Genomic DNA, 15,941 nt, shown 5'->3' on the forward strand with positions numbered 1-15,941 from the left:
GTGTTATTTTTATTGAAAATTAAAGACATTTTTGGAAAATGAAAAAGTCAACCCAAAAAAGCTAAAAAAGATTATTTTCTTTATATATAGTATAGATAAATAGTCATAAATGGAAATAAAATGGGTTCGTCATTTTGTCAGAAAAAGTACAATTTGAAATAAGAGAGATGGAATATAATCTACCAATAGTGTGCTAAATAAAATTATGAGGTAAATGGCCTTTCCGATACCTCTTTACGGTGAATGTTTGAATAATATCAACATTATCAAGTGACATTTGTTGTGCACGTGTGAAAAATATTTGAGTTTGCCCAATTTTATTTTTTTAAAGTGGGTTAATGTGCTATTGGATTGGACCTAATATAAAGAAAGTATCAATTGATTCCGGGCAAGTGGCCGGAGTCATCGGGAGGTGTCTCTGCCACTGCGTCTATTAGTGTCGTCGAGATAAGTATATAAAATAGTAATAAATTTTGTTAAGAGAAATAATAATATATATAAAATTTATTTTTTATGGTTATCTATATATACATTTTTTTAGGGAGGTTATCTATATATACATATATAAACACTTTTTTTTAACGGATATAATAATAAACATAGTTCTTCAAAAAATATTAATAAACTTAGTTATAGACTTATAGTTATCCGTATACACCTATATTACTAAAAAGAAGTTTTTTTTTTTTTTAAGAAAAAAAGAAAGAGAAGTTATTATATATATATATATATAAAATAAAAGGTCAATAGCTTCTTTTCTTCTCTCGCGTTCAGCTTCTTCTTTTCCCTTCAAATGAACCTGTATCACCACCGCCATCCACCCATTCTCGGCGCAGGTCTGACCATTATGTGTACAGATCGGAAAAAGTAAGGCAGTTTTCTTTACCCTCTCGACGAGAGCTTTCCATTGGTTCAATTAATTTCATAAAAGGAGCAGCTTTTTCGTCGACCCTTTTCTTTCTCCGCCGCGGTAAGGGGATTTTCCGGCCACCATACTTTGTCTTTCTTCTTCTTCTTTTATGTTTCAGTTATATTTTTAACAAATTCCTTCTTTTCACTTCATTTGTTTGTTACAGTACCAATTTGGGAAAACCACCGTTTTGGAGTTTCTCTGCTACCTTGAACACCGTACCAGAGACAATTTGGGGCTGAGATTGAAACAAGGTGAATTAATTTCCTCTTTTTCCTCCTTGAGTTGGCCAAAACATCAAAATTCATTTCCCTAATTTTCTCAATTCTCATGTTTGGTTGAAATTGTTATTTCATGTGGAGTCTTCTCGCCCAAAGAGTGTGTATATATTGAACTGTTAAGGGCGGGAATTTTAATGGAGTTGTAGAAGAAGAAAATGTCGAAGAAGATTAAGAATCAGAGCCTTATGCTAATTATTTAAAACTTTGTCTCAAAATGATTAAGGTATGTTCTCTAGTAAGCTTGAATTTGAATGGTAATTATAAGATAATATTACTAAATTAATAATTAGAATGAGGTGATTAGTAGAATTAATATTTTAGTTTGTTGATGAAGAGAGAATTAATAATGAGATTTGTTAGAACACCTAATGTTACACTAGTTGATTCTTGAATTAATCTTTGAGTTGTCGTGTTCTTTATATTATTGTGTTTTGCCATTTTTGCCAAGAAGAGAATGATAAAGATGATTGTGAGTTAAAGACCAGAGGGAGAGGTCCTTCACATTTATGTCACCATACCTTCGATTTAGGTACCAAACTATATGAATCCTTGTATGTAAAAGTAAAATTATTTATGTTGTGTCTCTTAATTTAGATTAGGAGGAGCATTTATTTTTTTTATCTTTATTAAGTATATGATTAAATGCTTTACGAAAAGCAAATGCATGGAATTTAACAAAGTTGAAACTTTAAAAAGTTGAAATGAGTTGGTTTAGGGACATCATACTTTACACCTTTTGAAACCATGTTTGTATTTTTTTAAAGAAACTATTAAACAAAGAATGTTTATCCTATTGACAGTAACATATTTAGAGACATTAACATCACAAAACATGTGTAGCTATGAATGAAATGTGATAGGCACTGCCTCAGTAAAAGTTTTTTATGCATACACCAGTAAGTGTTAACTAGGATTAATTTTTTAGAAATTTTAACTAGAAATTCCTCTTTAAAATAAACAATTATCACTTGTCTATGCTTTAAAATGCAAGAAGGATTAGATGTTGGTTCGCGTAGGAATACTGGTCAAAGTCCTGCTGAAGGATTAGATTTACCTTTTCAAGCTAGATCAAGTGCTAAGTTGAAAAAGATGGTACTACATCAAATTAAGCAAGAAAAAATTGAAAAGTTGCATGAGAAGCTGCAGGGAAACAATATAGAAATGCCTCAAGAGATTGTAAAAGTTGTAGATGGTAAATCATTTTCTTGTCTCATGATTATGATTTTATAAAATCATTTTCTGTTTGTGTTGCAAAATTTTATGCATATATTTTGTTTTGCTTGTTAATATATATGCAAAAAGTTGTTAGTAGTGACATCACTTGAAATGTAGGCAAGTGCCTGAAATTGTTAACTTGCGTGTGTAGGGTCTAAATTAGTGTTGTGTGAGTTTATGATTATGTTCTTTGGCTGAATTTTTTAAGCGTGTCCAAGGTTGGATTTTGATTGTGTTGCAAAATTTTATGCATAAATTTTGTTTCTGCAATTTGTGGTGCTTGTGCGAACTTGTGATTTATTTTTCTACATTTTGTGTTTGTTTCTGTGTTGCATAACATGGCACAAGTTGCAGAAACTTAAAAATGGACTTGTAATGATAGAATAAGGAAGGGAAATGTGTAAAACAAATTTCCTATTTGCGGGTATGTTGAGTGTGTTTTACTTGTTGTTTTGGTTTTTATTTGTGCGAAGTATAACACTTGTTGATGTCCTGATTGTCCTTTGAACCAACAATATCTATGGTTGATGTATTTTGTTGTTCTTATGCAGCAAGGTATCGATGAAGATGTTAAAAAGGATGACATAGATGAGGAATTGCAAGAGGAAGACGTAAATGATGAATTTCTCGAGGGCAACATAGGTGATGAATTTAAAGAGGATGATATAGATGATACGAGGACGTCCTAGATGATGAAATTCAAGAGGATGACATCGATGATGAATTTGAAGTGGATGATTTGGATGATGAATTCCAAGATAAACTTGAAACTTGAATAAGTTGGATGGTGTTATTTTGCTAGGCTCATACTTCGAAGCATTAAACTTAATAAGTAATGTTCGACATTTTGATTACTCTTATGTGTTACTCTTATGTGTTGAATTAATGTTTGAACTATTTTATTATATTACATCTTTTGTGGATGTATTGCTAAATTCGATCTTGTTATGAGTTATAATTGACAATTTTAATATTACCTTTAAACTATAGTTACATTTCAAAAATAATTGGAAAATTGTAATATTTTACGAGAATACTCTAAAAATGTTGCATGTAAGCTATGGGGACGTTTTTGTCTTCTTACCGATTCACATTTAAGGCAACAATTATTAATTGTCGCATCCTATGGCAACAATTAAAAACGTCCCCTTAGATTCCCCGAAAAATCGTCCCCTATTCCTAGGGTTTAGGGGACGTTTCAAAAAAGTGTGCCCAAAGATCATGAAAAAACGTCCCCATAGACTATAGGCGACGCTCGCATAGGAGACCCCTGAAAAACGTCCCCTATACTTTTAGGCAACGTTTTTCATAGTTCTGGCAACATTTTTCAATTGTTGTTATAAAGGATAAATGGTGTAGTGCAAATATATTAGAATGACGCCAATTGTACAAGCATTACACTATTTGATTACCAAGTTTTTCTAATACTATACCTACAATGTAACACAAGGTACATATCTGTTTTTTGTTTTTTTCAAAAGCCGGAATTTCATTGTTTTAATCACCCCTTCCATAATAATACAACATATGTTCACTGTAAATCATCTGGCTTCTTCATATTAACATGATTTGATTATAAAGTTTCTTTAGCTGGCCTGCCTTTGTTCAACTTTTTTTTTGTTAGGTATTTCTTACCGAGTAAATAGGTAATTACCCCCCTGAAATTGTAAGTTTGGTCAATTATCCCCCTGAAATTAACAAAACGTCAATTACCCCCTGAAATTGCACAACGTTAATCAATTTACCCCCTCCGTCAAATTTTTCTGTTAGTCAACAAGACGTTTTGCAAATACCCCCCCTGAAGTTTTGCACTTATGTGCAAAATGCCCCCTAAACTTAAAAATTTATATGTTTTTTTTCTTATCCTTGACTCAAAAGATATTAAAGATAAACAATTAACGGCTATCTTTAATATTTAAGGTTACAGTAATAATATATCCTCTAAAAATAATGCAGAATTAATAACTTCATATTACTTTAGCAAAATGCTTGTTTAGTTCAATTTTTAAGATAGAATAATTTTATTCAAACTTATCTTAAGAAACTGCTATAATTAATTATTCATGAGGAATGCGTGTCTCTAGCTTACTTTGTTGTGAATTGACGTGTCTCTATTTAAATAAGTCATAAGTTATGGAGAATTGAACAATCAAATGGCATAACAGAAACAAAATAAAATAACAGACCCCTTTAAGAATGAAAGAGCAATGTAAATTATTAAAGTTAACTGTTAATTGTTTGTCTTTAATATCTTTTGAGTTAAGGATAAGAAAAAAAATATAAATTTTCAAGTTCGGGGGGAATTTTGCACATAAGTGCAAAACTTCAGGGGGGTATTTGCAAAACATCATGTTGACTAACAGAAAAATTTGACGGAGGGGGTAAATTGATTAACGTTGTGCAATTTCAGGGGGGTAATTGACGTTTTGTTAATTTCAGGGGGGAAATTGACGAAACTTACAATTTCAGGGGGGTAATTGCCTATTTACTCATTTCTTACCTATATATATTTTCACCTTTTGGTTATATATCTCATAACATATTGGCATTAATTCCAAGTGTCAAATTAACTAATTTAGAACCATGGCCATCAATACCTCAGACACTCAAATCCTTTTCATTACCATCATTTCCTTCCTTGGTTTAGCTGAGAATGTATACTCAGCTGCATTCACAGTCTCAAATTTTGACTCATACAAAACCAACATTGAACTCGAAGGCAACGCCTTCATTTCAGACGGGTCTATCCATCTCACAAATGTCGTCCCAAACAGCGTTGGTAGAGCCTCTTGGGGTGGACCAGTGCGTCTTTGGGACGCACATACCGATGACCTTGCCAGATTCACTTCCGTCTTTTCTTTCGTAGTTGCACCTACCGGCCCCGGACTCTTTGGAGATGGAATTACCTTCTTCATTGCACCATTCAATTCCCACATCCCGAAAAATTCGAGTGGTGGATTCCTTGGACTATTCAACGCAGAAACTGCTTTGAATACGTACCAAAATCGAATTGTTGCTGTTGAATTTGATTCCTTTGGTGGAAATCCTTGGGATCCAGTGTATCCCCATGTTGGCATTGATGTGAACTCTATTGCTTCGGTAACAACAGCGCCATGGAAAACCGGAAGTGTTGCAAATGGTTTCACCGCAATTGCTTTTGTGAATTATGAGCCTGTGGAGAAAAATTTAAGTGTTGTGGTAAGATACCCTGGAGGCAATTTTGTGAATGGAACTTCAAACAGTGTCTCCTTTATTATTGATTTAAGGACTGTGTTACCTGAATGGGTTAGAATTGGGTTTTCTGGTGCAACTGGACAATTAGTTGAATTGCACAAGATTCTCTCTTGGACTTTTAAGTCAAGCTTCCAGTAATATATACCTAAGAAAATGTTTCCCTTAAAATTAAAAAAAATAATATATACCTAAGAAATTTTTGATCATTACCCCCAAAATACAATATCTTAAACTTTTGCTAGCTGGAAAAAAAACTCATGCTATGTGAAAAACTCAAATCCAAATCCCTGTGACCAAACTTGTGCATTTCTAAGCTATCTAAATCAACACAAGAGCGGCAAGAATACAAGTAGTCCTAGTACAATAATTGGGTGGAGGAACCAGTACAATAAACAAAATCTTTCATTCATTAAACTCGTCATTTGCATTGATGACAATAGACAAAAAAAAAAAGAATCTAGAGAAGTTCTAAAAAAAGTTGCTTAAAATTATCCTTCTATCTTCAATCAAATGAGGCTATTGATAAATTTCAAGACATGGGAAAGTGCAAATTATATTTACATTCCATGAATAAAATCATGTATGCATCCATTGGAATAAAGGAGGTATTACAGTCAAGGGAAAGTCTTGAAAGGCACCCAAAAAAAAACTGTTAGATTTATTAAGCTTGCCGTAAACTATTTTGGAGATTACTATCCTCATAAGTTAAGCCAAAAAGTGGAGATGACCCCGATTATGCACGGACAAACGCAAAAATGGAGTTCACTTTGATTCATAGTAGCGACACTTCTTACCGAAAGCTTGTCCAGTATCAGACACTACGCTGACATATGTGATTACATTCAACTATTAATTGTTTCCAATTATTATTGGTATTCACCCCGGCGTCTGTGTTTTATAGTCATGAGAATAAGAAATTGTTGGTTGGCACAGAAACCACTGACCATGATTTGGGAGTCACTACAGCTAAGAGAAAACCATTGACCATGATTTTCTTCAAGCAATAAGCAGATTTAAGGATGTCTTATCAAGTGAATAGTTGGATCAAGGCTGCACCTTCAAACAATACAGCTGATATCTAACTAACTATAGGCTAACAGAATAACCGACATAACTGTATAATAAACAGGTCGCTAATATCAGTTAATATCTCATAATTATAGTGGATATGTAGTTTAAAAAAAAAATCAAGAAACTTATAGGTAAAGAAAGATCAAGAACCGGTTTTAAAATTTCAAAGATATAAAAACACCACCTGTTTAATATATAATCAACGATTCAACGTCAACTACCAAAACTCTAAAATAGAATTGCTACCGGGAAAAGAGATTCAAGGCACATTCAAGGCAAAACCATTTTCCCTTAAAGGAAAGTGTGTGTGAAGAAGAGAAAAGATGTTTAGGTTGCACTTGCAAAGAAGAAAATAAAGTCAAGACAAGAAGAAGAAAGAGTTCGTAATCATGAAACTCCATAATGATCAAGAAGTGGAGATAACTTTGTCTGATGATTGGAAAAAAGTGAAAATTCAACATGAGAGACAAATGGCTCGACTCCAACTCGAGCAAATAAAAGACACCGCTGGATTTAACGATAACATGGATACTATGTATGAATTTACAAGCTCCTTGGGTATTCTGAAAAAATTGCAGTTTCTTTATTTCTTTGGAGGGGCACACTCCAAAATTTCTTTTGTTTTATTTGTATCCACCTCATCTCATTTCTTTATTTGACCATAACATCATCAATGTAAAAATGTATAAATTCATCAATAAGTCATGGAATATCAAATTCATTCCTCTTTTATATGATACTGCTGCATTTTTTTAAAATCCAAATGGCTTTGTAGTCCATTTGAAAGTTCTAAGAAAACAAGAACATCTAAATGAAGTTTTAGATACATCTTCTCTAATAAAACTTTGATTATATTTTGCGTATCCATCGATTAAACTCAATATTTCATTACCATAGGCTGAATCTACTAACAAGTCAGCAACATGCGTAAGACATTCATCTTTAGGAATATCAAGATTTAAATCTCTGTAGTCTATACATACTCTTAGATATCCATTTTTTTTTTTTTATAACATGTACTAAAATCAAACTCGATTGATCAATCTATAGCATGTACTACATTCAAACTCGATCGATCAATCTACATTCAAACTCCATTTTTAAAATAACTTTACTCGAAAACTTAACTAGATGTCTCTGATTTGAGTACTTTTAAAAGTAATGTAGGACTTTTAACTCACATTTGCTACACATCAAATGTGAGTCCATTAAATGTGAGTCCATCAATTTATTTATGCTCCCCATGTGGAAGCTTTTTCATTTGCAACACTTACACTTATATCGTCTAACCCTTGTCGAATCACAACTCTGCTACCATGGTTGGATCACGAGGAGATCCCATGGGATCATCCATATTGGACCTAGAGCAACCATACAATCTCTCCTCCTCAAGTGTAAGTCGCCAATTTGTTTATCTCCCCCTCAAGCGAAAGCTCTTTCATCCGTAGACACTTACACTTACACCGTCGAACAATGACCCTGAATACCATTGTTGGGTCACCAGGGGATCCCGTGGGATCATCCATATTGAGCCGAGTGCAAACATACTAGTGAGTTAGAAACCACGCACTATATTATAAAATATTAAGACATTATATTTATTTGTTCTTTTACTTATAAAGCGCGTTCAACCTCCACTTTTCTAAGCAATGTAGGACATCTAACTCATTTTCTATACAACACATGTACAGTGTCATATCACGCTCTCTAACGACTAAACTTCACAAGGAGACGTTTTTCATTGATGTATTACTGTTTGAATGATAAAATTACTTTTACATTAAAAAGTTTGGAATAAGTTTAAGCGATGGTTACAATTTGAGACACAAAATTGTCTATTCACTCATTTTTCAAACCTTAGATAGACCTAAAGAAATAAAATCAGGGAAGAGGTGGAGCATATCAATTAGAATTACTAAGATCAGCCTAATAAAATAAAAAAAAATCTCTGCAGACAAAATGACAAGCACCAATAAAATTCACACACGCAACTATCAAATTCACTGGAAGATATCCAACCTAACAAAATCGATATTGTCATTTAAAAAAGACTTACGAACAAAAAATTAAACAAATGAAATTTTAATACTTATTTTTTAAACTAACACTTTCCCCTTGTACCTATGTAAGAATGGCGACACGACCAAGACAAATATATTAGAATGACGCCAATTGTACAAGCATTCCTGTTACTATTCCTACAATGCAACACAAGGTTCATATCTGTATATTTTGTTTTTTTTTTTAAAAGCCGGAATATCATTGTTTTAATCACCTCTTCCTTAATAATCCAACAAACCCTCTAATATGTTCAATGTAAATCATATGGCTTCTTCAAATTAACATGATTTGAATATGAAGTTTCTTTAGCTGGCCTTGGCCTGCCTTTGTTTTTTCAACTTTTTTTTATTAGGTATTTCTTGCCCTATATATATTTTCACCTTTTGGTTATATATCTCATAACATATTGGCATTAATTCTAAGTGCCAAATTCACTAATTTAGAACCATGGCCATCAATGCCTCAAGGACTCAAATCCTTATCATTACCATCATTTCCTTTCTTGGTTTAGCTCAGAATGTAAACTCAGCTGCATTCACAATCTCAAATTTTGACCCATACAAAACCAATATTCAACTCGAAGGCAACGCCTTCATTTCAGACGGGTCTATCCATCTCACAAATGTCGTCCCAAACAGCGCTGGTAGAGCCTCTTGGGGTGGACCAGTGCGTCTTTGGGACGCAAATACCGGCAACCTTGCCGGTTTCACTTCCGTCTTTTCTTTCGTAGTTGCACCTGCTGGCCCGGGACTCATTGGAGATGGAATTACCTTCTTCATTGCACCATTCAATTCCCACATCCCTAAAAATTCGAGCGGTGGAAACCTTGGACTATTCAACGCGGAAACTGCCTTGAATACGTACCAAAATCGAATTGTTGCCGTTGAATTTGATTCCTTTGGTGGAAATGCTGGTGGAAATCCTTGGGATCCCGTGTATCCCCATGTTGGCATTGATGTGAACTCTATTGCTTCGGTAACAACAGCGCCATGGAAAACCGGAAGTGTTGTGACTGGTTTCAATGCAATTGCTTTTGTGAACTATGAACCCGTGGAAAAAAATTTAAGTGTTGTGGTAAGATACCCTGGAGGCAATTTTGTGAATGGAACTTCTAACAGTGTCTCCTTTATTATTGACTTGAGGACTGTGTTACCTGAATGGGTTAGAATTGGGTTTTCTGGTGCAACTGGACAATTAGTTGAATTGCACAAGATTCTTTCTTGGACTTTTAAGTCAAGCTTCCAGTAATGTGGTTACAAGCTCACAATATAGTGTGTTTTAATTTTCAGAATAATGTTGGTGATTTGATTTGTGTGTACTGAACTATATAATGCTTATTATTATTATACCGTGCAATGCAAGGTATTGAATAAAAAGATATAGTATTCATAAAAAATTGAGATTATTAATTACAATATTTATATTGAATAAAGGGTTAATTATGTTTCTAGTCCCTATAAAATAGCGACCTTGTAAGTTTAGTCCCTCCTTAATTTTAATAGCATTTTTAGTCCCTATAAAAAAAAAATTTACTTATAATTTTAGTCCCTGCTAAAACAAAGTTTGATTAATTATTCTTAAACTCTTAAATTTTTGAACGATTTTTTTGAGACAAGATTAGAACACTATGAAAGGTTCGTTTACTAAAATTTAGAATTTTCTGACATGAAATGAATTAAATATGAATTTTTTAAAACGACAAAAGTTAAAGATAAAAAGTAATAAAATCTGGATGTAGAAATCAAATTTTGCAATAATTTTTTGCGGACGAACTTTTAGTAATGTTCTAAACATGTCTGCAAAAAATTGTTCAAAAATTTAAGACTTTAAGCATAAATTAAACAATTTTGAATTGAGTAGGGAGTAATACTCAGTGCAGAAAAACAAAATTAGGGACTAAAACTGCTATTAAAATTAAGTAGGGACTAAACTTACAAGGTCGCTATTTTATAGGGAGTAGAAACATAATTAACCCTTGAATAAATCAAGACTGAGAACTTTATAATCTCTCCCTCAATTCCTAGTGCAAAGCCTCCTAATTAATTTTACGGATGAGCACTGCTAAACAAAGCGAATTTTTTTATCGCGGAAACTTCACGAGTGTGTTAATTTTTAATTGCAACAGCCTTAATCTTTGACCTGGCCGGAAAACACGGTAGATTGGTATTAAATGGCTAATCACAAAATGCCACATAATGTCGTGAATGGTATTTTCGCTACACACAGCATTTCCCTTTACGGATTCACAAGATTCATCTCCAAAATATGCATGGATGCGACAAGGGACGGTCTAGGTTTCGTGGTGCTCAAGAAAAATCATTGAAACAAAGAAATACCTAACATCACTTTAACATAAATTCGAGTCTCCCTATCATAAGAATAAAACACATTAAAACAACAATTCATGTTTTTAATTTTATATAACACACATTAGCTAACATCACTAGCAGGTTTTTCAAATTTAAGAAGCCACGGTTGGTCAGGGCGTGTGGATGGGTGGGGAAAGGCAAGTCTATGAGGGAGCACGTAGATTCGAGGAGAGAAAGGCGCCCATGGTGATGTAATCGGTGATGTTGAAGGTGAGGATGATGTGGAATTGGGCGGCAAGATTGTAGGCTTTGTTGGGAATGATTGAGTCAAGACAACCAACCACGAAAGGAAGATGTGTTATTTGTCTCGTGTGGGTTCAAAGTTCCACGTTAAATGGAAAATTGGATGTTGGGAAACATATGAGAGGACCCACGCGCATAATGATTTGAGGTTTTTGATAAAGACATGATATCTAACCTCCATTGTATGGTTACTCTTAGTCCAATGCATTGTTCCCCCGACTCCCCTCACGACCCAGCAATGGAAATCACTCATTGTATCATAGCTTGATTATTAAAGGGACCGACTCATGTGTCGACGGCGGTGCAAGTGTACATCTATACAAAAGCTTTCTCTTGAGGGTGAGTATGCTTAAATGAATAAATGGAGTGTGAATAACCCCGAGGCTTCCTCTTTGATGGGAAATTAAAACATAAATATATATGGTAGCACACAAATGCGAAGTGGAAATAAATTTCTCAAACTTGTAAGAATCTATGAGGAGCTACAACAAATAAATGGCAGCATTGAAAGCAAATAAAAGATACAAGTGACACGGAAATTTTAACGTGGAAAACCCCTAAATGTAAGGGTAAAAACCACAAGTCGTCCAAACCAATTAAAGGTAAATGTGTCATTTTGCGTTTGGCTGAGACCTTCACGGGTATTTTCGTCTGTTCACGCCAAAATTTGTTGAGTCAAACTGCCACTTCAGCTAATCAGTGACGTGACAGTAATTAACTGGGTTGAGGGACCAATTTTTAAGTGATTAAATTTTTGGGTTAATTATGTTTCTAGTCCCTATAAAATAGCGACCATGTAAGTTTAGTCCCTACTTAATTTTAATAGCATTTTTAGTCCCTATAAAAAAAAATTTACTTATAATTTTAGTCCCTGCTAAAACAAAGTTTGATTAATTATCCTTAAACTCTTAAATTTTTGAACGATTTTTTTGAGACAAGATTAGAACACTATGAAAGGTTCGTTTACTAAAATTTAGAATTTTCTGACATGAAATGAATTAAATATGAATTTTTTAAAACGACAAAAGTTAAAGATAAAAAGTAATAAAATCTGGATGTAGAAATCAAATTTTGCAATAATTTTTTGCGGACGAACTTTTAGTAATGTTCTAAACATGTCTGCAAAAAATTGTTCAAAAATTTAAGAGTTTAAGCATAAATTAAACAAATTTGAATTGAGTAGGGACTAATACTCAGTGCAGAAAAACAAAATTAGGGACTAAAAATGCTATTAAAATTAAGTAGGGACTAGAAACATAATTAACCCTAAATTTTATGGTAGCTGTTTGAAATAATTAGTAAGTTCAGGGACCAAATTTCAAATGACCCTTATTTGCAAGGACTAAAGGCATATATAAACCTTTTTATGAGGACCAAATTACAAACTCTCTTTCAATTAATCTCTCTCCTTGTTCACTGCCACCCTCCTTGTTTTGTAATAAGTCGTTTTGTCATTTTCACACATGTTAAAAAATGTAGTTAATTTTGTATTGAAAACATAAATTATGAATAATTTTATAAAGTTATCCCTTATTAATGATATGAGAAAGAGGAATTATTAATTCTAATAATATTGTGCTTATTCCCAAGACTAACAATGCAGCTGCAGTAGGTGACTATAGACCAATTGCCATAGCTAACTTCAAGTTCAAAATCATTTCCAAAATTCTTGCAGACAGACTTGCTAAGATTATGCCAGCAATTACTTCTGTTCAGCAGAGAGGATTCATAAAAGGAAGAAGTATTAAAGATTGCATTTGTCTCACCTCAGAAGCAATCAATCTGCTCAACAAGAAATCTTTTGGAGGAAACTTGGCTTTAAAAGTGGACATAGCAAAGGCCTTTGACACTCTTGACTGGTCTTTTCTTCTAAATGTTCTGAAGAAGTTTGGCTTCAATGATATTTTTTGTAAATGGATTCATGCTATCCTCAAGTCAGCAAAATTATCTATCTCTATCAATGGAAAATTACATGGATACTTCTCTTGTTCAAGAGGTGTCAGACAAGGAGATCCCTTATCTCCTCTTCTCTTCTGCCTTGCAGAGGAAGTTATAAGCAGAAGCTTGACGAAGAATGTTATTAATGGAAAGCTAAAGCTCATTCAAGGTACTAGAGATATTGCAGTTCCCTCTCACATCCTCTATGCTGATGACATGATGATCTTCTGTAAAGGTACCACATCAAACCTTAACTGTTTGAAGAAGATTTTTCTTGCTTATGCTGAAACTTCTGGCCAAATGGTCAACCCTCTGAAATCCTCAATTTTTGCTGGTTCCATTACTTCTCATAGATTGTATCATATAGCTAACATTCTTGGTTTTAAAATTGGCACTCTCCCTTTCACATACTTAGGAGTTCCAATTTTTAAAGGCAAGCCTAAAAAATCTTACTTTCAACCTATTGCTGATAGAGTCAAGCTTAAGCTAGCAGCCTGGAAGGCTTCCCTTCTCTCCATGGCAGGAAGAGCTCAACTGATTAAGAGTGTTGCTCAGAGCATGCTTCTTCATTGTCTTGTTATATACTCTTGGCCAGTCAGTTTGATCAAAGAAATAGAAAAATGGATGAGAATTTTTTTGTGGAGTGGTGATGTCAACCAAAAAAACTAGTAACTGTGGCATGGCATAAAGTTTGCAAACCAATCAAAGAAGGGGGGTTAGGTATCAGAAACTTATCCTACATCAATGAAGCTGGCAATCTGAAGTTATGTTGGGAAATTGTTCAATCTGACTTGACTTGGGCATCCTTTGTGAGAAGCAGGGTTATTAGGAAGAGGAAATCTATTCACCATCATATTTCTTCTTCTATTTGGAGCAGTGCAAAACACAAGCTTACCACTGTTTTATCTAATTCTTCTTGGCAGCTCGGCAATGGTGATAACATCAACTTTTGGTGTGATGCGTGGTGTGGTGAACCTTTAGTGTCTGCCTATAACATTCCCACTCAGTTTCATGACTCCTTGCACGCTAATGTGGCTAAGTTCATTCACAACAATAGATGGTATATTCCTCAAGAAATCAGTTTTGCTTTCCCTAATCTGCACCACAAGTTAAACATGATCACTATCCCTTTGTGCCATAAAGAGGATAAACTCATCTGGACTAAAACTAATGATGGAAATTTGTCTTTCAAAGACTCATACATGTTTCACTGCTCTCCTTCTCAAACTGTGAATTGGGGGAATTTTATTTGGAATGTTGTTGTCCCTCCCTCCAAATCTCTCCTTATGTGGAGAATTCTTCATGACAAAATGCCAACTGATGACCATCTAATTCAAAGAGGCTGCCAGATCATCTCTATTTGCAATCTTTGCGGCTTAGCAGCTGAATCATCTGCTCACTTGTTTTTAGAATGTAAATTTGCCACTGAAATTTGGTGCTGGCTGCAATCAATTCTCAATGTCAATATCAACTTGCACAACTTTGCTGAGCCGCTCAAAGTCTTTGAAAAAAATTGGTCCCCCCAGTGTAAGATTGTTGTCTTAGCTGCTATCATTAATTGTTTCTATACAATCTGGTTTTGCAGAAATCAGCAGCGGTTTAATGATAAAATCATCAACATCCGAACTGCAAAAAACATGATTATTTCTAGCACAAACCTATCAGGTAACACCTCTAATCTCACTGCTAGATCTTCCATCACCGAATTTGTGATTATGAAGCACTTTGATGTCAAATTGAAACCTCCGAAACCAACTATCATCAAAGAGGTTATCTGGTCTCCTCCTATGATCGGTTGGACAAAATGCAACACAGATGGTGCTGCTCTTAGTGGCAATGGATCGGCTGCCTGTGGGGGTCTCTTTAGAAGCTCTAACTCTGAATTTCTGGGAGCGTTTGCTGTTAACCTTGGCAGAACTAATGCTCTTTGCTCTGAACTAATTGGTGCAATGGTAGCCATTGAAATTGCTCATCATAAAAACTGGTTAAGTCTCTGGTTGGAAACTGACTCAATGTTGGTTTTTTCAGCTTTCAAATCTCGCAAAATAGTCCCTTGGCATCTTCAGAATAGATGGAACAACTGCTTGCACTTGATCTCTTCTATGCAATTTTATGTCACTCATATTTACAGAGAAGGAAACAACTGTGCAGACCTTCTTGCTAACATTGGTTTAACTTTGCAATCTCACTGTTGGTATACTCAGCCTCCTCCTAACCTTAGGGCAGACTTAGTCACCAACAGATTAGGTTTGCCTAATTTTAGAATCTCCTAACTTTTGAGGGTTTTTGGTTTTATGTCCCCCTTCTCTTTTGCTTTGTAATTCTTTTTCTTTCATCTATATATTTGGGTTTTCAGCTTAAAAAAAAAAAGAAAGAGGAATTATTAGAATTGAAAGAAGCGGGAGTAACAAAGAGTAACGAACAGGTATGATACAATTTTTTTTACAAAAGGAGTATGATTTTTGCACTCAAAAACTACAAACAATCTCAAAACACACAACTACCGAAGCCCCAAATACACCCCAAGAGACTTTAGTTTTTTTTTTTTTTGAAAGGACCCAAGAGACTATAGATGTTATAGTGAAGAAAACTCAATATAACTCTATTTATAATAATTGC

The 15,941-nt window shown here is 34.1% G+C and overlaps 1 protein-coding gene, 1 long non-coding RNA gene and 1 pseudogene across 5 annotated transcripts; all 3 read left to right on the forward strand.

The window, feature by feature from the left end:
- The first annotated feature begins 755 nt into the window (after nt 1-755).
- LOC146900165 (uncharacterized) lies at nt 756-3,341 on the forward strand. 4 transcript variants are annotated; one of them, XR_015023385.1, is made up of 5 exons: nt 756-970; nt 1,077-1,164; nt 1,273-1,414; nt 1,643-2,383; nt 2,958-3,341. It is a non-coding gene; the product is annotated as an uncharacterized LOC146900165 (long non-coding RNA). The 4 variants fall into 4 exon arrangements; XR_015023382.1 differs by having other exon boundaries at nt 1,077-1,414; XR_015023383.1 differs by having other exon boundaries at nt 1,077-1,414; nt 2,183-2,383.
- Nucleotides 3,342-4,989: 1,648 nt separating this feature from the next.
- LOC146900166 (lectin 7 pseudogene) lies at nt 4,990-5,778 on the forward strand (annotated as a pseudogene).
- A 3,441-nt stretch (nt 5,779-9,219) lies between these two features.
- LOC146900167 (lectin 7) lies at nt 9,220-10,020 on the forward strand. The gene has a single exon (XM_085737288.1). It carries the CDS (start codon nt 9,220-9,222, stop codon nt 10,018-10,020), a length of 801 nt encoding a protein of 266 aa, XP_085593414.1.
- Nucleotides 10,021-15,941: the final 5,921 nt, after the last annotated feature.

This window comes from Medicago sativa, chromosome 8 (assembly GCF_051527215.1).
Source record: "Medicago sativa cultivar Bolivia chromosome 8, Bolivia_mono, whole genome shotgun sequence".
Taxonomy (NCBI): Eukaryota; Viridiplantae; Streptophyta; class Magnoliopsida; order Fabales; family Fabaceae; genus Medicago; species Medicago sativa.

Bases quoted from the DNA above. Each gene is read 5' to 3' on its own strand.
- LOC146900167 (XM_085737288.1), top strand. From the start codon at position 9,220: ATGGCCATCAATGCCTCAAGGACTCAAATCCTTATCATTACCATCATT.